Raw genomic sequence first — 24,373 nt, 5'->3', positions numbered from 1 at the left:
ATTTTGAAAAAAATGCAATATTTTTTACTTTTTGCTGTAATAAATATCCCCCAAAAACATATATAACATTTTTTTTCCCTCAGTTTAGGCCGATACGTATTCTTCTACCTATTTTTGGTAAAAAAAAACGCAATAATCGTTTATCGATTGGTTTGCGCAAAATTTATAGCGTTTACAAAATAGGGGATAGTTTTTTTGCATTTTTATTTTTTTTATTTTTTTTACTAGTAATGGCGGCGATCAGCGATTTTTTCCGTGACTGCGACATTATGGCGGACACTTCGGACAATTTTGACACATTTTTGGGACCATTGTCATTTTCACAGCAAAAAATGCATTTAAATTGCATTGTTTATTGTGAAAATGACAGTTGCAGTTTGGGAGTTAAACACAGGGGGCGCTGTAACATTTAGGGATCACTGTGTATGTGTTTACTAGTGTAGGGGGGTGTGGCTGTAGGAATGACGTCATCGATCGAGTCTCCCCTATAAAGGGGATCACCCGATCGATGCGCCGCCACAGTGAAGCACGGGGAAGCCGTGTTTACATACGGCTCTCCCCGTTCTTCAGCTCCGGGGAGCGATCGCGACGGAGCGGCTATAAACAAATAGCCGCGCCGTCGTCCCGGATAGCTCCCCGAGCGGACCCGACCTCCGCATGTACCGGGGGGGTCCCGATCGGACCCCCCACCCACGTCTAGCAGAGGACGTACAGGTACGTGATTGTGCCTGTCCGTGCTTAAGTGGTTAAGGGTCCATGGGAGAGCCTCTCTATTTAATTCTAATGCCGCGTACACACATGACCGTTTTTCGGGATGTAAAAAAAAAATATATTTTTTTTTTATGTCATTAAAGCGGAGTTCCACCTAAAAATGGAACTTCCGCTTAACCCACTCGTCGCCCCCTTACATGCCACATTTGGCATGTAATTTTTTTGGGGAGGGAGTGGGGGCTTCAGGAGAAGGGGACTTCCTGTCCCACTTCCTCCTTCCGCCGAGGGGCTGGTAAGTTGATTAGCTTAATCGCCTTATTGCAGCCCCTCCCTGTAGGCGAGCGCCTGTCCAATCGGACGGCGCCGCGCCGCTCTCGCATGCGCAGTGCCGCTCGCGCATGCGCAGTGGGTGCCCGGCCGTGAAGCTGAAAGCTGTCACTGCCGGGTGCCCACACTAGGAATGAAGACGCCGGCGAGGGGGGGCGAGCAGCGGAGCCCCGGCCGGCGCGTCGCTGGAGCCGTGGAACAGGTAAGTGTCTGTTTATTAAAAGCCAGCAGCTACACTTTTTGTAGCTGCTGACTTTTAATAAACTTAAAAAAAGGCTGGAACACCCCTTTAAAAACGATCGTGTGTGGGCTCCAGAGCATTTTTCATAACGTAAAAAATGGGCATTAAAAATTTAGAACATGCTCTAAATTTTCACGTCGTTTTTAACGTTGTCGTTTTCAACGTAGTAAAAAATGGTCGTGTGTGGGCTTTAACGGCGTGAAAAAAACGCGCATGCTCAGAAGCAAGTTATGAGAAGGGAGCGCTCGTTCTGGTAAAACTAGCGTTCGTAATGGAGATAGCACATTCATCACGCTGTAACAGACTGAAAAGCGCGAATCGTCTCTCAAAGTTTTACTAACACGAAATCAGCAAAAGCAGCCCCAAGGGTGGCGCCATCCGAATGGTACTTCCCCTTTATAGTGGCTTCGTACGTCACTGCGCTTTGCTAGAGCATTTTTTTTTCCACGATCGTGTGTAGGCAAGGCCGGCTTAACAATAATCGGGTTGAAAAAAACGTTGTTTTTTCTAGACCATTAAAAACGGTCGTGTGTACGCGGCATTAGACTGACCACTTCCTCAGGAGAACATAGGAGGCCAACATTCCAAACAACACATAACTTAAAATCTGTAATCGGCACCCAGGCTGGTGATCAGACCTAATCTCCTCCCCTGTGAGCAGGAGAAGGTATTGGATGTGACCATTTAGGTACCACTTAAAGTGGAGGTTCACCCGAAAAGTTAATTTTTAACCTTAGATTGATGCTCATTTTGGCAAGGGGAATCGGGTAGTTTCATTAAAATCGAAGCCGTACTTACCGTTTTAGAGATGCATCTTCTCTGCCGCTTCTGGGTATGGGCTGCGGGACTGGGCATTCCTACTTGATTGACAGGCTTCCGACAAGCTTCCGACGGTCGCATCTATCGCGTCACGATTTTCCAAAAGTACCCAAACGTCGGTGCGCAAGGGGGCTGTATAGAGCCGCACCGACGTTCGGCTTCTTTTGGCTACTCGCGACGCGATAGATGCGACCGTCGGAAGCCTGTCGGAAGCCTGTCAATCAAGTAGGAACGCCCAGTCCCGAAGACCATACCCGGAAGCGGCGGAGAAGATGCATCTCTAAAACGGTAAGTATGGCTTCGATTTTAAAAAAACTACCCAATTCCCCTTGACAAAATGAGCATCAATCTAAGGTTAAAAAAAAAAATTTTTGATGAAAAATGGAAAAATAAAGAATTAAAAAAAAAAAAAAAAAAAAAAATTTTTGGGTGCACTCCCGCTTTAAAAATTGTGTTACTTTGCATCAATGTGCAGTAAAATTATGCTACATGTCAATTCTGGGAGGAATTGAAGCTTGTCAACTCCTTCCATCCAAGGAGCTATGGTAACGTGCGTAAACGTAGCATTTACAGCACATTTACAGTGTGTTTACAGAGTGTTTGACAAGTACCGTATTTATCAAATATCAGTAGTTGAAAAATAAAACATTTCCCGCTTAATAAAAAATCAATTGGAGGGTGTCTGGGGGTGTGTTTTTTTAAGCACATTAAACACATCAAAAACAAAAGTCATTGGTAGAGGCACATTTTTTTCAAGTGTGAACTTGACCAAAATCTCTAGTTGTCTGTATCTCCTGGGGACTGCAGAAATGACATCTGTATGACCTACAGGACGTAATCTACTTTCTGGTTGCGTGAAAACCCTCATGGAACGAAAAAGGTGGGCATGGAGGAATCTGTATACGTCCAAATATATAGTTGCTACTTTCTCTTTAAGGGGCCCTAGTTGGTTCACAGTTATCTCAGTCAGAGCTGATCAAACAGTAAAGTTCTAGGAACAACTTAAGGTTTCTCAGTCTCTGCTATGTGATCCTTCTGTAATATTCCATACCTGCAATCTTAGTCCCCTGGCTGTTGCCACAAGTTTGTTCACCTAACAGGAAACCTCATTCCTCAAGGGGCATGGTACATTATTCATGTATCTACTGTATATCCCCAATGCATACCACAATGCCTCTCAATTAGTTACTGAGACACTCACTTTGTATTGTGGGTTGCAGTGTTTATGCTAAGCATAGTAAAAACCGGAAGCTGCTGGTAAAATGCATGGCATGAAGAAGCAATCAATAAGGCCTCATTTCCACTGGCGTTTTTACAGCCACGTTTCTGAGCGTTTTTTACAGCTTAAAAACGCCTGTCCATGTTATTCTATGGCTTCATTCCCACATAGGCGTTTTTGAGCTGCAAGTGGCATAGACGTTTTTGAGCTGTAAAAAAAACGCGGGACCAGGGCGTTCTGAAGCTCCAGAGTAGAGCTGTAAAAACGCCAGACGTTAAAAAACGCTCAAAAACGCGCAAAAACGCGCAAAAACGCGCAAAAACGCTCAAAAACGCGACCGCGGCATTTTTAAAGCTGCAGCTCACAAAAAAAAATTTTTTTTTTTTTTTTTTTTTTTTTTACAAAATAAACATGGACAGGCGTTTTTAAGCTGTAAAAAAGCCTAACAACAGTGGCTGTAAAAACGCCAGTGGAAATGAAGCCTAAGGCTTCATTTCCACTGGCGTTTTTACAGCCACTTTTCTGAGCGTTTTTTACAGCTTAAAAACGCCTGTCCATGTTATTCTATGGCATCATGCCCACATAGACGTTTTTGAGCTGCAAATGGCATAGGCGTTTTTGAGCTGTAAAAAAAACGCAGGACCAGGGCGTTCTGAAGCTCCAGAGTAGAGCTGTAAAAACGCCAGACGTTAAAAAACGCTCAAAAACGCGCAAAAACGCTCAAAAACGCGCAAAAACGCGACCGCGGCATTGTTAAAGCTGCAGCTCACAAAAAAAAAAAATTTTTTTTTTTTTTTTTTTTTTTTACAAAATAAACATGGACAGGCGTTTTTAAGCTGTAAAAAAGCCTAACAACAGTGGCTGTAAAAACGCCAGTGGAAATGAGGCCTAATTCAAAGCATGCACTCTGAGTGAAGTTGTGGGGCCCTGCTTGTGACAGCTTAGGCCCCTTTCACACTGGCATTCTGTTCATCTTTCATATCTGTTTTCTGATTAAAAATGGTCAGCAATTCAATCCTAAGGGCTTGTGGATGTAAATGGATGATCATTCATTTACATCTGTCTGTTCTGGTCAATGTTTTAAATGGAACAATGCTTCATCCTTTTCATTTAGACGGATCTGAATGGCTGTAATCAGATGGTATCCGTTTTGTGTCAGTGTATAGCAAGATCCATATTTGTTGTTTATACTTTGTCATGATAAGTTTCTTCAGCAACTAAAAAAAAAATGGATGCAAAAACGGATGTAAACCAAGCTGAACTGTACAGACGATGGATGTACAAACTGATGTAACCTGAATCGGTATTTTTTTTCTTAAAATAACATGACTGAACTGATGATACAAGTGTGACTGGACCCTACAATTTAGAAGGGAGGGACAAGTGATGCAAATAGCAGTAACATTGGGGGGGGGGGGGGGGAATACCAGTTCAGTTTTTTAGGAGGAGAGGAAGTTTTCAGGAGCGATGTCTTTTCAGGTGTTACTCTGCCTTATAAACTAAGGACCCAAGCATTAACCTTCTTGAAACCCTGTCAATTTTCATTTGCTGTAAAATTCATATAGGTTTCTCCCTAAAGCCATACAGAAAAAAAAACTTTTTTTTATAATCTAGGGGCTCCAAAAAATGAATTATTACACCCAGTGTGGGTCTAAAATGATAAATGACACAGCCCTCTTTAGAGCCCATAAATAATATAGAACACAGGCAGCTGTGATAGAGCTTTTCTCTTTTATGAGAACCCACTGTACCCATTGTGTTTGTTACAATTGCTGTAAGAGCCCTCCATACTAAAATATTCACAGTCTGATACTCCTGCAGTATAGCTTTTCAGTGCATAGCATACATCACCATCCATGTCCTCTGCAGCATCAGCACCTAAGGTATATGTCAGCATCTGAAAGCTATTCTGATAAAACTGAAATCTAGCATACTCTACACTCTATAGCTTATCCATGATGCAGTTTATAAAATCACTGCATTTTCTCTAGTTCACTGCACTGTCTGTGCTTTTCAAAAGATGCAATTACAGGATTAAAACTTGTTGTCACCATCTGTCAATGTTCTGTACTTACTCTGCATCTGTCATTATCCACTGCACAAACATCCCATAGCACCTGTCACCAAAACCAGACCATCCCCCACACCCAGCAACCATCCACTGCACTAATACTGCCACCTGCAATTACTGTCATCCACTATCATTGTACAGTTTATGTTGCAATCCACTATAGACCATCCGAAGTAACTTCCAATCACTTTACATTGTATCAATACTCATACAGTTGGAGTTTATGGCTTTACTCCCCAATGTAATAATGGTTTGTAAACTTCTGGTAGACTCTCAACCACAACTACAGTCATGCACTGTACTGATACAATGTTCTTACATTGACTCTCCCCCTTATAACACACCATTCTCCCTCTCAGCCTTTTCAGCGATCAGTATGACTATATAGAAAAGGAATGTAGCAGGTCTTGTACCAAAGTTCTGGATCACACTAGTGTGATTTCAGAAGTGACTTGAGTAGCACAGTCACATCACAATGGAAATCACATTGTTTTCGATGGTGCCTGTTCACATTAAAAGATATGTAATAGATCACCTTGTAAAACAAAAACAAAAAACATTCCATTTAAAATATAAAAAAAAAATATTTATATATATATACACACACAAACACTTGTCTATAGATATAAAGAAACATTATAAATACCTATTTTAATTAGTGATCACATTCCCTCTGTTCTCAGCTGCATAAGAGCTGGGGGGAGGAGAAACAGCCGTACACTTTCCAGTGAATGGGGGAGGGGGTATGTCAGCACAATTCTGATCATTGGAGGAGGGCAGGCAGAGTTCCCAGCACAGCTAGAGAACTGATCATGCTTAGTGTGGTCAGTATTTAATAGGAAAGCAAAGGGATTGGTAGGATCACCAGGGATTTTAAACAAAGGAAGAAATACAAAGAGAACAGGATACTTTCTCAGCAAGTACATGGTATAGCAGGCACACATCAGGAATATGAAATGTTGGCTTTACATATTTTAGAGTTTTTTTTTTTTTTAAATAACAAACATGTCTATACTTGCCTGCTCTGCGTAAGGGTTTTGCACATAGCGCCCCGATCTTCTTCTTCTGGGGTGCCTGGCAGTGCTGCTGGCCCCTCTTCATCGGGTGTCCCCACGGAGAGCCACTTTCCATGGGGTCACCAGTGAAGGGGCACTCTGGAGTCCTGCTTTCATGCATCCCGTGACACAGACTGCAGGACTCAGCCCCACCCCTCGCTCTCATGTCACTGGATCTGATTGCCAGCAGCGGAAGCCAATGGCTCCTGCTGCTATCAATCTATCCAATGAGGATGGAGACAGCGTGCATGGCGCTGGAACAGATCGGCTTAGGTAAGAAAAAGGGAGGGGGGGCTCTGGGGGCAGCTGCACCAAAGAAGGTTTTTCACCTTAAAGGGTCACTAAAGGAAAAAAATGTTTTTGCTGAAATGACTGTTTACAGGGTATAGAGACATAAAAGTTAACTGATTCCTTTTAAAAATGATTAAAAATAGATTTAATTCAATCATATAATGTGCCTCTAGTTTCAATTTCGGTTTTAAACTGTTTTCATGTTTATGTGAAGTAAAGAGACCCACAGAACAAAAACAAACAAATCCAGGGCAGTGTTTTGTTTTTTAAATGAATCTGATTGGTTCTGAGGAGTTTTAGACACACAGCTTAGACCACAGTGAGAAGCTCCCATAAGTTTTTTCATAAGGAGCCAGACAAGCAGGAAGTGTGGAGATCACAGCAGAATTACAGCTACTTCAAAGCAAAAACGAACAATGAGGACATGAAACCAGTACTGCAGTAAGGTAAAGGAAGCTATTTAGCTAAAAAAAAAAAATTCCTTTAGTGATCCTTTAATGCATTAAGGTGAAAAATCTTGAGACTTTACAACCCCTTTAATCCAGGACAGCACAGATAGATTTTTGAAAAGGATCCTGTGCTATTTTGGTGTCATTTCAGTGTAACTTTGGTCCAATAGAATATGCAAACCAAATTCAAATGGAAAACAAGTCACGCTACTTAAATCGCACTGAAAATTGGATCAAATGGCAACTGCAGTAGTGTTAACGGAGCCTAAACTTTGCGCCCAAACGTTTCTCCTGTGTGTTATCAAAAAACCTATATGTCGCTGAGCATCCAAACATCTGATAATTATTAAAGTCATCTATTATGTGACCATTTAAATTTTTCCAGCAAGCCAAACAAAGCATAGCCTCACCATATACAAAGGTAGGATCCTCTTTAGTAATGGCCCATATCTAATTACAGTAAAGTGAGTCTGTGAAATGTATGTGTGGAATTATAGGAGACAGTGGTAGAGTCTCCTTTGAAAAAGACACCTTCCGTAACTGTCTGGTAACAACCAGATTTACCATTCAGCATGGCAACAATTATAGCATGTTACAGCTCACAGTTTCTTTTTATACGTGAAGGGAGTCACGCCACTTCCCGACACCAACTAAAAAAGACCAACAATTTTGAATAAAAAAATGTCTTTGATAAAAAAAAAAAAAGAATCCCAATGAGAGAATATTGATAGTGCCTACAGACTATGGTATAAATACTGGAATTTTTATTTATTTATTTTTTGGCAGCGATCAGTGACTTATGCCGCATACAGACGATCGTTTTTTGTGATGAAAAAAAAATGACGTTTGAAGTGATGAAAAAAAACGACATTTTTGAAACTTCATTTTCAAAAACGATGTAGCATACACACCATCATTTTGAAAAATGATGAACAAAGTGACGGCACTCTAAAGGGGAAGTTCTATTCGCCTTGAGGCTGCTTTTAGCTGGTTACTTGTTAGTAAAAGATGATTCGTGCTTTTTTGTCTGTTACAGCGTGATGAATGTGCTTACTCCATTATGAACGGTAGTTTTACCTCCCGTCTCAAAACTTGCTTCTGGGCATGTGCGGGTTTAAAAACGTCGTTTTGCCCACACACTATCATTTTCATTGACACAAAAAATGACATTTTGAAAAACGACACAAAAAATTCGAGCATGTTCGAAATTTTTTTTGGTCGTTTTTCTGAAGACATAAAACGACATTTTCCCCACACACTATCATTTTAAATGACGTTTTCAAAAACGTCATTTTTTTTCATCACAAAAAACGACCGTCTGTATGCGGCATTATAACAGGACTGCAATTCTGTGGCTGTCAATCTGACACTAACTGACTCTGGGAGGAACTAACTGCCACTGACATCACCAGTGACCTAATTACAGTAATCAGTTCTAATAATATGCACTGTCACTGTACTAATGACACTGGGTTAACATCTAGGGGGCAATCGTTGGGTTAAAAATGTGCCTAACAAGTGTTTGTGTGTGTACTGTGTGCTACTTTTTCTGGGTATCTAGTTGTTTTCATTCCCTGCTTAGCAGGAAATGAATTTTAGGTAGGGAAAAAAAAACACACTTTTGTTTCTGGGGACCACTACAGGTACAAACAACAAATAATGCACGCATATGTTGTATCATCATGAATATCAGCTGTAGAAGAATATACACTATATTACCAAAAGTTTTGTGACACCTGCCTGTACACGCACATGAACTTAACTAATTGGCGCCCGCCAACCCACCATCATATGACAGCGTCCCAGAACGGGCGCCCAGTGCGGTGATCACGGCCGCGCGGTGTTGCTAGGACACGGCGTGACCCAATCTCTGTAAAGAGCCGCGTCCGCGGTTCTTTAACTATGTGATCGTCTGTGTCCAATCACAGCCGGTTACATGTAAATACAGAGATGCCGGTAATCGGCGCTCCTCGTCTCACACTGACAGAGTGTTTGGCGAGGAGAGCCGATCAGCAGTATCTCCTCGCAGGAGACATATACACATGTTATCAGGGGACTGATCATCTGTGCCCAGATTATAATAGTGCCACCACTGACACAAATCAGTGTCAGCGATGAGTGCCCACCAGTGCCAGCAATCAGTGCCCACATGTGCCAATCAGTGTCCATTAGTGATGCCAGTCAGTGCTAGTTTTCAGTCCCACCTATAAATGCTATTCATCAATGCCCAGTGTCGCCCATCAGTGGCACCGATCAATGCCCATCAGTGCCCATAAGTACCGTATATCTGTGCCACCTATCAGTGCCCACCAGTGCCGCCTATCAGTGCCAATCAGTGACACCTATTAGTGTCCATCAGTGCCACCAAAGGCCTTATGTACACTGCTGCTGGTAAACGGATGTTTAGGAGCAGTTGGGCATTTTTTTCAACTGCTCCTGAACTCTCCTCTAAGTTATCTTATCACTACATGTACACAGAGTCGTTTATAGGCAGTTGAGTTTAGAGGCTTTTTCTGGAACCCCAAAAAATGTGTTCAGAAGCTGTCTTAAGAGGCATTTCAAGTGACAAACTCGGCTAAACACATTTCGTTTACAGACGTTTTTCATTTTATGCAAAAAAAAAAATTGCAAACACAGATAAACGCAGCATATAAATGCGGCTAAATGGTTGTTTGTAGATGTCAAGTTAAATCGTTCAGGAGAGGTTGAACAACTTCCCGTGTACATGAAGCCTTACAGTGCCCATCAGTGCCACCTATCAGTGCTCTTCAGTTCCACATATCAGTGCCCATAAGTGCGGCATATTAGTGCCTCCTCATCAGTGCCATCTAATCAGTGGCCATAAGTGCCGCCTCCTCAGTGCCCATCAGTGAAGGAGAACAACTACTCAATTACAAAATTTACGGACATAAGTAAAAATATAAATTTTTTCAAATCTTTTTTTTTTATAATAATAATAATAATAAAAGAAGCCTGCAGTGGTGTATTTTCACCTACTGATCTAGACAGTAAGGCCGACCACAGACAGTGCGAATTTCTTTCCTGCAACCTTGGCATGATTCCCCTATCAACACAGACAGTGCTGACAGGGGAATCCCTCCTGCCAAGACATTGGGGGTTATTTACGAAAGGCAAATTCACTTTGCACTACAAGTGCACTTTCAAGTGCAGTCGTTGTACATCTGAAGGGGACATGCAAGGAAAATAAAAAAAACAGCATTTTTGCTTGCACATGTTTGGATGATAAAATCAGGAGAGCTTCCCCTAATTTAAGAGCTTCTCCTCAGATCTACAGCGTCTGCACTTCCAAGTGCACAAGTGCACCTTCAGGCACCTTGCAGTGCAAAGTGGATTTGCCTTTCGTAAATAACCCCTATTGTGTTCTCCTGGGGGGAGGGGGGGGGGTGGCAGGGGAAGCCATCCATGCTAGGAGACTAGGAGAAGGCAGTGATTACTGCTAGCGGCTATAGCAGTCGCTAGTGATAATTGCAAGTTAATTCAGCAGGCTGGTTGTCAGCCTGCTCATACACAGTTCAAATCTTGGCTGGTTCCCGTTGAATTAGCCAAGATTCAAACCTTCTATGGCTGGCTTAAGTCTGTTGGTTTTCAAAAGAACAAGCTCACTTTCAGATGTAACAATGACAGGGTTAAGACAAACCGTTTACCACTGACAGGAGGGGGGGTGGGGCCTACAATGATTAGCTTTTTCTATTTATGTAAGACCTTTATCCCAACAGGAAAAAAAATGGTTTGCTGTAACTGCTTAGAAAGTGTGAGCTGAAGTTTGTCTTCAATTTTTTTTTGTGTATTTAATCACCCAGTCACACCGGTGCGACTTGTCATGCAGTTTGATTTGAATTTTTTCAAGACAAGTCGTACCCTAATGTTCGCAATAGAATCGATCACGATCCCTACGTGTCAAATGTGTACTACAGCACAGTTATAGCAGAAGTGTTTTTTCCAGCAGTACTTTTGTAGGACTGATAGAAGAACTCTGCGTTTCTGTCTATGACAGTATCTCAGACACCCATCACTGTCTGAAGATTTTTAAGGAGTTTAATTACACTGAGGACTTTGTGATTATTTTACCTTTTGTGATCTATTGAGTTTATCTATGTGGAAGTGAATATTCATATTTCCTATAAGAGACTTGTAATTTTATATATATATATATATATATTTTTTAGCAGGATGTGGTAACACATTTTTTTTTTTAGGCACAGAGAACCTAAAAATAAGCGCTGTTAATGTTTATCTTTATTGATGTATGAGACCATTGATACTATAGGCATACTTGAATCAGATACCTTTGTTTATATAATAGCTGCTGCACTGCTTTTTTATTTTGATGACTAGCGACTTTTGTACTTGAGCAAAAAACGCACAAGTCAACATCCATAGGGCGCTGGGCCAGTATTAATTGCCTGACATTTGCCAGGTTTTTCTACTGATTTCTTCTTATGACTCCATTGGAGTCACACCAATTTTGAAAGTGGTTCTTGCACTACTTTTTGCAAGTTCAGCTGCGACTCACATAGAAATTGCACAGATGTCTTCCAAGTCGCATCTAAAGTTGCACTAACATGTGGCTTAGAAATCTTGTGATTTCAAGTGAAGTCGCACAATTTCAAAGCCCTGTTTGGTGTGACCTAATTGTAAATCTGCTAGTACATCTGAATAAACTCAGACAGAATTCCACTCAAGCTGTCTTGCATACATGCGGTGACGTACAACACCAAGACGAGCCTAGAAACATTAAGTTCAATGCTTCCGAGCATGCGTCGAATTGTTTCCGAGCATGCTAAGTCCGTCTGAATTTCCAATGGAAACAGTCCGATGGGGCATACACACGGTCGGCATATCCGATGAAAAACTTCCGTTGGACTTTTTCCATCGGAAATTCTGACCGTGTGTACGCGGCATTACACTCCCCTCCCCCCAGACTGACAATGCTGCTGTCCAAAGGTGCCCCTTTGCTTCTACATCTAGAGTGGGGGCACTCTAATATATGAGGTGTGTTGCTGGCCAGATCACCAGATGGGAAAAAGCCTAAAATAGAAAATGAATGTAGCCACCACATCTAATGATTGGTAAGCTGTAATATTACATTTTTTATTTTGGGTTTAATACCTCTTTAATAACTTCACATCCTGCCCATAGTCATATGGCGTCCACAGATGGGATCTCCCATCCTGGGTGGACGTCATATGACGTCCTGGCCTTCCTGGCCGTGTAGGGGGCGCGCGCACCCACGGCATCACTCAGGACCCGGTGCACGTGTCCGGCAGCCGCGATGTCTGCCGGGCACCCGTGATTGCCCGCAACCACGGCAGGACTGTGGTTCTGTGTGTGTAACACACAGATCCACGTCCTGTCAGCGGTGAGGAGACCGATGTCTGTTCCCTGTACAGAGGAACACAGATCGGTCTCCTCCCCTTGTGAGTCCCCTCCCCCTACAGTTAGAATAACTCACTAGGGAACATTTAACCCCTTCAACGCCCCCTAGTGTTAACTCCTTCCCTGCCAGTCACATTTACACAGTAATCAGTAAAGTTTTATAGCACTAATCGCTGTCTAAATGCGATTGGTCCCAAAAATGTGTCAAACGCATCCGATATGTCTGTCGCAATGTCACGGTCACAATAAAAAAAATCGCAGATCGCTGCCATTACTAGTAAAAAAAAAAATGCTTGCGACCCGGTCCGAAGCTCCGTGACCGCGCCCGCGGGACCCGATCGCCGCAGGTGTCCCGCGATCGGGTCACAGGAGCTGAAGAACGGGGAGAGGTGTGTGTAAACAAACCTTCCCCGTTCTTCTCTGTGGCAATGTCAGTGATCGTCTGTTCCCTGATCTAGGGAACTACAATCAGTGACGTCACACATCCAGCCCTGCCCCCTACAGTTAGAAACACACATGAGGTCACACTTAACCCCTACAACGCCCCCTAGTGGGTAACCCCTTCACTGCCATTGGCATTTTCACAGTAAACAGTGCATTTTTATAGCACTTTTTGCTGTGAAAATTACAATGGTCCCAAAAGTGTGCGATGTGTCCACCATAATGTTGCAGTCACGAAAAAAAAAAAATCCCTGATCAGCAACATTAGTAGTAAAAAAAAAAATATTAATAAAAATGCCATAAAACTATCCCCTATTTTGTAAACGCTATCAATTTTGCGCAAACCAATCGATAAACGCTTATTGCGATTTTTTTTACCAAAAATAGATAGAAGAATACGTATCAACCTAAACTGAGGAAAAAATATGTTTTTTTTTATATGTTTTTTGGGGATATTTATAATAGCAAAGTAAAAAATATTGCATTTTTTTCAAAATTGTCGCTCTATTTTTGTTTATAGCGCAAAAAATAAAAACCACAGAGGTGATCAAATACCACAAAAAGCAAGCTCTATTTGTGGGGAAAAAAAGGACGCCAATTTTGTTTGGGAGCCACGTCGCACGACCGCGCAATTGTTAAAGCGACGCAGTGCCGAATCGCAAAAAGGGGCAAGGTCCTTAACCGGCATATTGGTCCGGGTCTTAGGGATTAGATTTACATCTAGAGCTGCAACTAACGATTATTTTTATAATTGATTAGTTGGCCGATTACTGTTTTGAATAATCGAATAATCGGATAATAGCCTAAAAAAAACACACTACATGCTTTTCTGCAGCTTCTCCATTGAAGTATATTGAACAAAAAAAAAAAAAAATAGCACCGTTTTGCGTTAAATAGTCCTTGCCCTTTCCAAATACGCAGCAGCTGAAAAAAAATCATGGATGTGAACGTGTTTCATAGTAAAACATGTAAATAAACTGTAGCGTGTTTCTGCAAAAAGCACCAAAAAACAGAGGTGTGACCCCAGGCCTGAGATGTTTAGTAACAAAATGGGGGTTAAAAAAAACAAAAATAAGTACAAAAAGAGCAAATGATCGCTACTGTAAGGGGTTCATTTTTTTACTGTGGGACAGTGAAAGTAATATTTACAGTAGCGATTTGCTTTTTTGTACTATAAAGGGCAAATTTTAGTTTTTTTAACCCCATTATGTTACTGGCCGATTAATCGATTATGAAAATTGTACTCGATTAATTTCATAATCGATTAGTTGTCGATTAATCGATTTGTTGTTTCGGCCCTATTTACTTCTACTTTTGATGTCAGCAACAGCCCTCCTCTGCTTATATGCATCTATGGGATAACCCAAAAGGAAATCCCTATGAGTGACACTCCACTGTCATCCCATCGTTTTCAGTCCTGCATCTGTAAACATCCTCTGTAGAATCCCCACCAACACCAGCACATGCACCCACTTCCACTGGATGGATCATCGGGATTCCCTGTTCCAACAAGTTTATATACATATCATACATGGTAGACAAGCAGCCCTGCAACCAACTATAGTACAGTATAATCCGCTTCAGTCATCTCCTTCAGCAGAATTAACAGCTTGCCAGTCCAGCCTGCACCTGCCAGCAGGCACCCTACAGAATACGGTCCGGCATCATACAGAATATGACAGAAGACATCCTACACCACACACAACGCAGCATACACCCCTCAAAATACACAATGCACCTCACAGATATGGCACAAAACCTACAATATACACCATACACCCCACATTATAAACCGTGCACCCTACAATATACAGAAAACAACATGCACCCCACAGAATACAGCATACAACCCCACAATATACACCATACAACCCACAGAATAAAGCACACAGCCCACATTATATTGGCAAGCACCCCACATTATATAGCAAGCACCCCACAGAATACAAAATACAACATGCACCCCACAAAATACAGCATACAACCCCATTATATACAAGTGTACCACACAGAACATGGCATAAAACCCACAGAATAACACACACAAACACAAACACAGCATGCACCCCACATAGTACAGCATACACCCCATTCAATACGGCATACACCCCAGAGTACAGCATACACCCCACAGAGTACAGCATACACCCCATTCAATACGGCATACACCCCACAATATACAGCATACACCCCACAATATACAGCATACACCCCACAGAGTACAGCATACACCCCATTCAATACGGCATACACCCCAGAGTACAGCATACACCCCACAGAGTACAGCATACACCCCATTCAATACGACATACACCCCAGAGTACAGCATACACCCCACAATATACAGCATGCACCGCACAGAGTACAGCATACACCCCATTCAATACGACATACACCCCACAATATACAGCATGCACCGCATAGAGTACAGCATACACCCCATTCAATACGGCATACACCCCACAATATACAGCATGCACCGCATAGAGTACAGCATACACCGCATTCAATACGACATACACCCCAGAGTACAGCATACACCCCATTCAATACGACATACACCCCAGAGTACAGCATACACCTCATTCAATGCGACATACACCTCACAATATACAGCATGCACCCCACAGAGTACAGCATACACCCCATTCAATACGGCATACACCCCAGAGTACAGCATACACCCCACAATATACAGCATGCACCACACAGAACATATCACACACCCCTCAGAAAACAGAATACACCCCTCAGAATAAAGCACACACACCCCAGAATACACCACACACACAGAATACATCGTATACCCTTCAGCACACACCCCACAGAAGCCAGCAGCCTGTATACATCCTTATGGTGTCCATGCTTCCTCACCTTCCTCTTCCCCCATGTGTTCCTCACTCCAGCTGCAGCACAGTAACATCAACCTCATTCACCCCACGAAGTGTGAGGCCCCGGGGGCAGGAAGGGAGGTGGCTGGCCGGTGTGTGAGGAGCGGGCAGTATGAGGGGACCGTCCCGCCTCTATCCGTGCTTCCCTGCTCCTCTGTATGTTCCCAGCATGGGAAGTGTGCAGCTACCCACAGATGCTAAAACACAGCAGAATGGGAGGAGGAAGGACGACCATCCACATTTCCCTGGGAAGAGATGCTGTGTGTATGGCAGAGCCCCCCATGAGCATTATGTCATAGGCGGTGTGCAGACAGGGAAACACCGCCGTCCTGTGTTCCCGGAGTGCGTCAAATCTGAATACAGCGATTAATACAATGCTACATTACGTCACCTCACTGTACGGTGTTCACTTCACTACTGCATTACGTCATTTCACTGTATGGTGTTCACCTCACTACTACATTATGTCATTTCACTGTACAGCGTTCACCTCACTACTACATTGTGTCATTTCACTCTACTGTGTTCTCCTTATTACTGCATTACGTCATCTCACTGTACAGTGTTCACCTCACTACTACATTGTGTCATTTCACTCTACTGTGTACTGTTCACCTCATTACTGCATTACGTCATCTAACTGTACAGTGTTCACCTCACTACTACATTGTGTCATTTCACTCTACTGTGTTCCCCTTATTACTGCATTACGTCATCTCACTGTACAGTGTTCACCTCATTACTATATTACCGTACGTCATTTTACTGTACAGTGTTCACCTCATTACTATATTACGTAATTTCACTCTACTGTGTTCACCTCACTACTACATTACATGTACTGTGCTCGTCATCACACTGCGGTGTTATAGTGCCTTGAAAAAGTATTCATACCCCTTGAAATTTTCCAGATTTTGTAACGTTACAACCAAAAATGTAAATGTATTTTTTTTTTTTGGGGGGGGGGGGGGGTTATGTGATAGATAGACCAACACAAAGTGGCACATAATTGTGAAGTGGAAGGAAAATGATAAATAGTTTACATTTTTTTTTCCAAATACATTTTTGGAAAGTGTTCAGTGCAGTATTGTAGTACATCAGTGCAGTATTACTGCAGTATATTGTAGTGCATCAGTGCATTTTTACTGCAGTATATTGTAGTGCATCTGTGCAGTACTACTGCAGTATTTTGCCAGTGTCTGTGGAGTGTGTTTGTGTAGTGCAGTGTTTTTCACTGCATTACATAACATTTTTTGGTTGCTGCGTGTTGCTTTTTTTTTACTTTTTTGTCCTGTGCCTGCCCCCTTTTTTTTTAAATTGTGACCTTCGGTTTTTCTGACTGCGGCACCTTTGTTCCCCCTTGTTTTTTTATCGTTTTGACATTTAAAGTTGAAGAATAAGAATTATTATTTCTACCTCTATTTACTATAGCATTGTGAACACCATATTCGGATGGACTGGTTCTATGCGGTTTTCTGGATGCATGCTGAAGTGGGCACAAAACACTATGGAATTTTCTTCATAGCTTGATGCATTTGGCACACAGTGATTTTAATGTGATTGGATGATCTTGGACTTTGATAGGTAAGTCTGCTCAGGGTCCTTCTTCTGTATGAAATGTTATCAGTTTTTGTGATCCATGTATTCATATGAATCATCTGTATTACAAATGTTTGACTCTCTATTATCCATCTGATGCAGTTCATCATTACATTTTGTATATGTATTTTAACGGCAGCAAATTTTTCCAATGTTGCTCTTTTTTTCTGACAATATTCACAATGCCCTATGCTCATGTATTACCTTGTTTTTTCTTTATTTTGTAGCTTGTTGTATTGCTCCTGATGAAGCTCTTTGAGCAAAACATGTCGGGCATCCCCCAACAGGTTCTTCTGCTACTTTTTTAAGTCGCTATTATTATCAAAGAGACCATCCATGTTATATATATATTTTTTTATGAAATATTTATGTATCAATAAACTACTACCTTTGTATTTACTTCATTGTTTTGGATCTATTTCCTACTTTAAACACCTTTAAAATCAGTAATGATCCACCCCATGAACCTCCGCTTGCTCAGCGGGGATCGCTCCGTTGATCCCCGCTGAGCCGGCGGATGACAGGGCGGTCCCTGCACACTGTGCAGGGACCGCCCTGTCTTTTCTCCGTTCTCCCCTATGGGGGGATCGGATGAACACAGACCGTATGTCTGTTTTCCCCCGACGGATGGAAAAGTAGGTTTTTCCTCCGTCACACTTTGGCGGATTGGAGCGGGTCGGATGTCAGCGGGCATGTGACCGCTGACATCGGTGGCTCCATAGAGGAGCACGGAGCGCCCGTTCAGGTCTGCCTAAAAAACTGGCAGGCGGACCTCAACGGTCCGCCCGTGTGAAAGAGCCCTAAAGGTGGACATGATCCTTCCTCAGTCAGAGCAGCATTTTCTCTGTTTAGTGATGTTGCCCGTGCTATCCAGCCAGAGCATACAGAGGAGGTGGTGGGCTGGCCTACTAAACCACCATCATCCTCTATCACCCAAGCAGACAGGGCCTGACTGGGAATAAAAAACAGCACTGAAAAAATGTCATACCAGCCCCATAGCATTATTATACCAGCCCAACGGCATAATGTCATTATATTCTTGTTCATAAAAGGGAAAACTATACATTTTAAAACACATTTGAAGAGCGTATTACATAAAGATAAGACAGATACAGTATGAATGCACATAGGGCTAGGGATATATATATATATATATATATATATATATACACCCGTATTTATCGGCGTATAACACGCACAGGCGTATAACACGCAGAAAGTATATTTATCCTGCGCTCGTAAAGGTGGTATTGGTGTGAAGTGGTAGTAATTTCAGATGGTGAGCTTGTGTAGGATAAACATGTGAATCCCGCTGCCGAGACTGACCTGGGGTGGTCCGTATATAGCCAAGGAAAAAGGCACGTGATCTAACACATGGATCAAATGGATACAGTTTATTAAAACCAAGTAGATTAATAAATAAATACAAATAAATGACTATGTATTCATAGAGACTAGGTTACAAAATGTTCATTTAAAATGAGTAGTGCCCATGCACGGGCAGATGCTTAGTGGTAGGCTGACGCATTTCGAGGGGTTCCCTCTTCATCAGAGCCTTGGAGAATGAGAAAAAATGTCTGCATAATGTAATTGATTTATAGATTCATACATAGAAGAGCGACTGATTGGGAGTTGTATCACATAATGGATGTTAAATTCTCCTTTGCTTAAAAGGTGTCCACATCCCAGCGCTCTAAGGCCCCTTTCACACGGACGGCTGTTCTGCCGCAGTTAAAATCATGTTTATTTTCTGTGAAATTCAAGACTCCAGGCACAGCGATCAGCTGCATTTGTACAGTGCGATTAGCTGCATTTACATGCGGTTGCGTTTAGCTGTGGCACGATATTGAACGGGGATCCGACTTGGATCCCCGCAAATACCAGGCACTGTGTTTGGTATGAATCATTAGGGGGAACTCCACGCCAAATTTTAAATAAAAAAACGGCATGGGTTCCCCCTCCAGGAGCATACCAGGCCCTTGGGTCTGGTATGGATTTAAAGGGGAACCCCCTACACCTTAAAAAGGGTGTGGGGGTCCCCCTAAAAGCAATACCAGACCCTTATCTGAGCACGCAGCCCGGCCAGTCAGGAAAGGGGGTGGGGACGAGCGAGCGGGGGCCCCCTTATTTAATGGGGCTCCCGGATTCCGATAAGCCCCCTGCCCGCAGACCCCGACAACCAACGGCCAGGGTTGTCGGGAAGAGGCCCTTGTCCTCATCAACATGCGGCCCCCCCACCCCAAATCACCTTGTTCCCATGTTGATGAGGACAAGGGCCTCTTCCCGACAACCCTGGCCGTTGGTTGTCGGGGTCTGTGGGCAGGGGGCTTATCGGAATCTGGGAGCCCCCTTTAATAAGGGGGCCCCTAGATCCTGGTCCCCCACTCTATGTGAACGAGTATGGGGTATATCGTACCCCTTCCCATTCACCTGGGGGAAAAAGTGTCAAGAAAAAAAACACACTACACAGGTTTTTAAAGTAATTTATTAAGCAGCTCCGGGGGTCTTCTTCTGACTTCGGGGGTCTTCTTCCGACTTCTCCGCTCTCTGGTTCTTTCTGCCTTCTGCCGGGCTCCTCTTCTATCTTCTTCCAGGTCTTTTACTAGCGGTGGCCCGGTCTTCTCCCTTCTTCCAACTTCAGGGGTCTTCTTCCGACTTGGGGGGTCTTCTTCCAACTTCTCCGCTCTCCGGTTCTTTCTGCCGTCTGCCGGACTCCTCCGCTATCTTCTTCCATCTCTTTTACTAGCGGCGGTCCGGTCTTCTCCGTAATCTTCTTCCCTCTTCTCTTCTTCGATGTTGACACAACGCTTCCTCCGGCTGTAATGCGGGGTGTGCGTGTGCAACGATTTATAAAGGCATGAGGCGTGGTCACCGGGTGATATCACCCGGTGACCCTGCCCCTTATGTCGTCACCACCCGGAGAATGATGGGACTGTGATGTCATAAGACCTATATAAATCGTTGCGCACCGCGCACACAGCATTACAGCAGGAGAGATCGTCGAGTCAACATCGGAAGTACAAGCCACTAGTAAAAGAGCTGGAGGAAGATAGCGGAGGAGCCCGGCAGTAAGCTCTACCACTAAGCATCTGCCCTTGCATGGGAACTACTAATTTTAAATAAAAAATGTGTAACCTAGTCTCTATGAATGCGTAGTAATTTATTTATTTTTATTTATTTATTTATCTACTTGGTTTTAATAAACTGTATCCATTTGATCCATGCGTTAGATCACGTGCCTTTTTACTCTTTTTCACTTGTATAACACGCACCCTAACTTTACAAGGTAAGTCTCTTACACCGTCGTATCTTAGGCTGCATATTTACGCTGGCCGCTAGGTGGCACTTCCGTAGATTTACGCAAGGAATATGCAAATTAGGTAGATACGCCATTTCAGAAACGTACGTCCGCCCGGCGCATTTTCTTATGTCATTTACGTAAGGCTTTTTCCGGCGCAAAGTTACCCATGCTATATGAGGCGTATCCTATGTTAAGTATGGACGTCGGGCCAGCGTCGAATTTTCCGTCGATTACGTCATTTGCGTAAGTCATTCGCGAATAGGGCTGTACGTAAGTTACGTTTACGTCGAAAGCATTGCCTATTTGCGTCGTAATTTGAAGCATGCGCACTGGGATACATTCACGGACGGCGCATGCGCCGTTAGTCAAAAACTTAATTTACGTGGGGTCAGCCTTCATTACCATACAACACGCCCACTGCATGGATAATTTGAATTCCGCGGGCTTACGCCAGACCACATACGCTACGCCGCCTTAACTTAGGGCGCAAGTTCTTTCTGAATACGGAACTTGTGCCCTAAGTTACGGCGCAGTAATGTATCTGAGATACGTTACGCCCGCCGATAGATACGAAAATGTATCTGAATCCGGGCCACAGTGTGTAGAGGATATACAGTATATGCATCCCAGGTGTTGTACATATATTTATACACTGTATAGTTTAGCTAGATCAGCTCTTCCTAAGTTACTGGCAGGCAGGTGATTGTGCTAGCTGCAGTATTCTCACATGGTGTATTGCCTGTGTCCTCTGCAGTGTGCACCATAAAGCAGCATAAAGCTACGTGGTGTGTGTACTGCACATCAACTGCATCACAACACAGAGCTACGCATGTGCCGGGCGCTGCTGTGTCCCAGCGTTATTCCAAAAGTGATTTGGTGTGGGCCTTTTTTGAGACAAGTGCATCAGATCGCACCGCTGCTATTTGCAACATATGTCTCAAGCGTATCTCGCGTGGCCAAAACATCACCCGCTTGGGCACCACATGCTTGACCAGACATATGTTGACCTGCCATGCAGTTCGTTGGCAAGCGTACCTCAAAGACCCAAACCAAAGAACAAAGCGGACCTCCCCTTGCCCCTCATCAGCTGGGATCTCCAACCTCACTATACCCTCAGTCTTCTCTGAAGCCTGCACTGATAGGACTGAAGGTGTAGAATTAGGTGTGTCACAGCCTAGTACATGCGGGCAATCTACTATCGGTACACCAATGGCAGATTGTACCAGGCAAATTTCCCTGCCCTAGCTGCTGCAGCGCCAAAAGAAGTTCTCTCCCAGCAATCCACATGCCCAGCGGTTGAATGCTAGCTTAGCTAAGTTGCTAGCACTTCAACTGCTGCCTTTTCAGTTGGTAGATTCTGCCCGCTTCCGTGAGTTTGTGGAATGTGCGGTACCTCAGTGGCAAGTTCCCAAACTCCATTTTTTCTCACAGAAGGCGATTCCGGCTCTCTACCGCCATGTGGAAGGCAATGTCCATGCTTAGCTGGACAGGGCGGTCAGTGGTAAGGTGCATATTACCGCTGACTCATGGTCCAGCAGGCATGGACAGGGATGTTACCTATCTTTCACGGCGCATTGAGTGTCTCTGCTGGCAGCTGGGAATGACGCAGGACAAGGTACAGTAGTGTTGGAGGTTGTTCCGCCACAACACCGCCAAAATGCTACTACTGGTTGTGACACACCTCTCTCCTCCACCCCCTCCTCTTCTTCTTCCTCTGTGGCCTCTTCCTGTGTTGATGTGTCCTCTAAACCAGCGGTGCTCCGTAGGCGTTCAAGGGGCTACGCAAGTACACAGGCAAAGAGATGCCATGCGGTGCTTGAGCTGGTGTGCTTGGGGGACAGGAGCCACACTGGGGCAGAGGTTCTGTCAGCTCTGTTTTGCCCTGTTTTGCTCATGTCTTTAATTTGGTGGTGCAGCGGTTCTTGGGCAGGTACCCGGGCTTACAGGATGTCCTGAAGCAGGCCAGGAAAGTCTGTGTGCATTTCCAACAGTCATATAATGCCAGTGCTTGGCTGGCAGACCTCCAAAGGGAATACAACCTGCCCAAGAACCGCCTAATCTGTGACATGCCCACCAGGTGGAACTCTACGTTGGCCATGCTGCAGCAGCTGCACACGCAGCAGAGGGCCATCAATGAGTATCTGTGTCAATATGGCAGCAGAACTGGGTCAGGGGAGCTTGTTTTTTTCCCCACGCTAGTGGGCCATGATCAGGGATGCATACACTGTCCTGTCACCATTTGAGGAGGCCACAAGGATGGTGATCAGTGACAGTGCATGCATCAGTGAGACTGTCCCTCTTATTCACATGTTGGAGCACATGCTGCGTGGAATAATGGACAGGGCCATTGAGGCAGAACAGATGGAGGAAGAGGAGGACTTCCTTACCTCTCAAGGCCCCCTTTATGCAGACAGTGTTCCTGCTTGCCCGCCTATCACACAGGAAGAGGATGAGGAGGAGGAGGAGGAGGATTGTGTCAGCATGGAGGTGGAGCCTAGCACTCAGCATCAGCAGCAGTCTTTAAGGGATCAATTATAGTCCCAAGGAACCCATGGACTTGTACGTAGCTGGGATGAGGTGGCTGCGGATCATGTCGTCCTCAGTGACCCAGAGGACTCCGCACCGAATGCCTCAGCAAACCTACGTTGTATGACCTCCCTGATCCTGCAAAGCCTGCGGAAGGATCTTCGTATTCGTGCTATCAAGGAGAGGGATCATTACTGGCTGGCAACTCTCCTTGATCCACGTTATAAGAATAAGGTTGCGGACCTTATCTTACAATTTTTGATGCAATACTTTTCAGCGAGCTCATTCCTGCGCTCCAACTACAGTATCTGTGAGTGGTTGCAGTGTTGTGGCACCAGCACCAGTGCCTAAGACCCAATTTATCTGCCCCTGTTTAACAGGGGCGTGTAATTAAAATTTTTGATGCAATACTTTGCAGCGGGCTCATTCCTGCACTCCAACTAGAGTATCTGTGAGGGGTTGCAGTGTTGTGGCACCAGCACCACCACCATCACCAACAAAGGCCCAATTTTTCTGCCCCTGTTCAACAGGGGCATGTAATTACAATTATTGATCTATTATTTCACAGCAGGGCCCATTCCTGTGCCCACCAAGAGTAACTGTAAGGGCTTACAGAGTTGTGGCACCAACGCCAGCACCAAAGGCCCAATTTTTCTACCACTGTTCAACAATGGCATGGAATTACAATTCTTGATATAATAGTTCACACAGCAGGGCGTTCCAGCGCCCACCAAGACTAACTGTGAGGGCTTACAGTGTTGTGGCAACACCAACACCTAGGACCCAAATTTCTGCAGAGTATATACGGCAGGCCCCTACTTTCAAACATCCAACTTACAAATGACTCCTACTTGCAAACGGAAGGAGACAACAGAAAGTGAGAGGAAATCTACCCCTAGGAAGGGAAATTTTCTTCTGTAAGAGGTGTCTCCTGTCCACTGATGCTTTATCACCAATCCTTGTTTCACTAAAAAAACAACATTTTCAAAACATCATTTGTCATTGCAACAGAAAGTGAATTGCAATCTTCTGAAC

At 43.8% G+C, this 24,373-nt stretch overlaps 1 protein-coding gene across 1 annotated transcript in view; it reads right to left on the bottom strand.

Moving 5' to 3' along the window:
* The window catches only part of LIMK1 (LIM domain kinase 1), a 176,620-nt gene extending 160,363 nt beyond the window's left edge, over positions 1–16,257 (bottom strand). The window contains exon 1 of the mRNA XM_040338307.1: positions 15,896–16,257. Coding sequence (XP_040194241.1) covers positions 15,896–15,953 — 58 coding nt within the window. The 5' untranslated portion in view covers positions 15,954–16,257. The remainder of the gene's footprint in view (positions 1–15,895) is intronic.
* Between the last annotated feature and the right edge of the window lie 8,116 nt (positions 16,258–24,373).

Source organism: Rana temporaria, chromosome 2 (assembly GCF_905171775.1).
Source record: "Rana temporaria chromosome 2, aRanTem1.1, whole genome shotgun sequence".
Lineage (NCBI taxonomy): Eukaryota > Metazoa > Chordata > Amphibia > Anura > Ranidae > Rana > Rana temporaria.
This window is presented reverse-complemented; position numbering and strand designations above follow the sequence as displayed.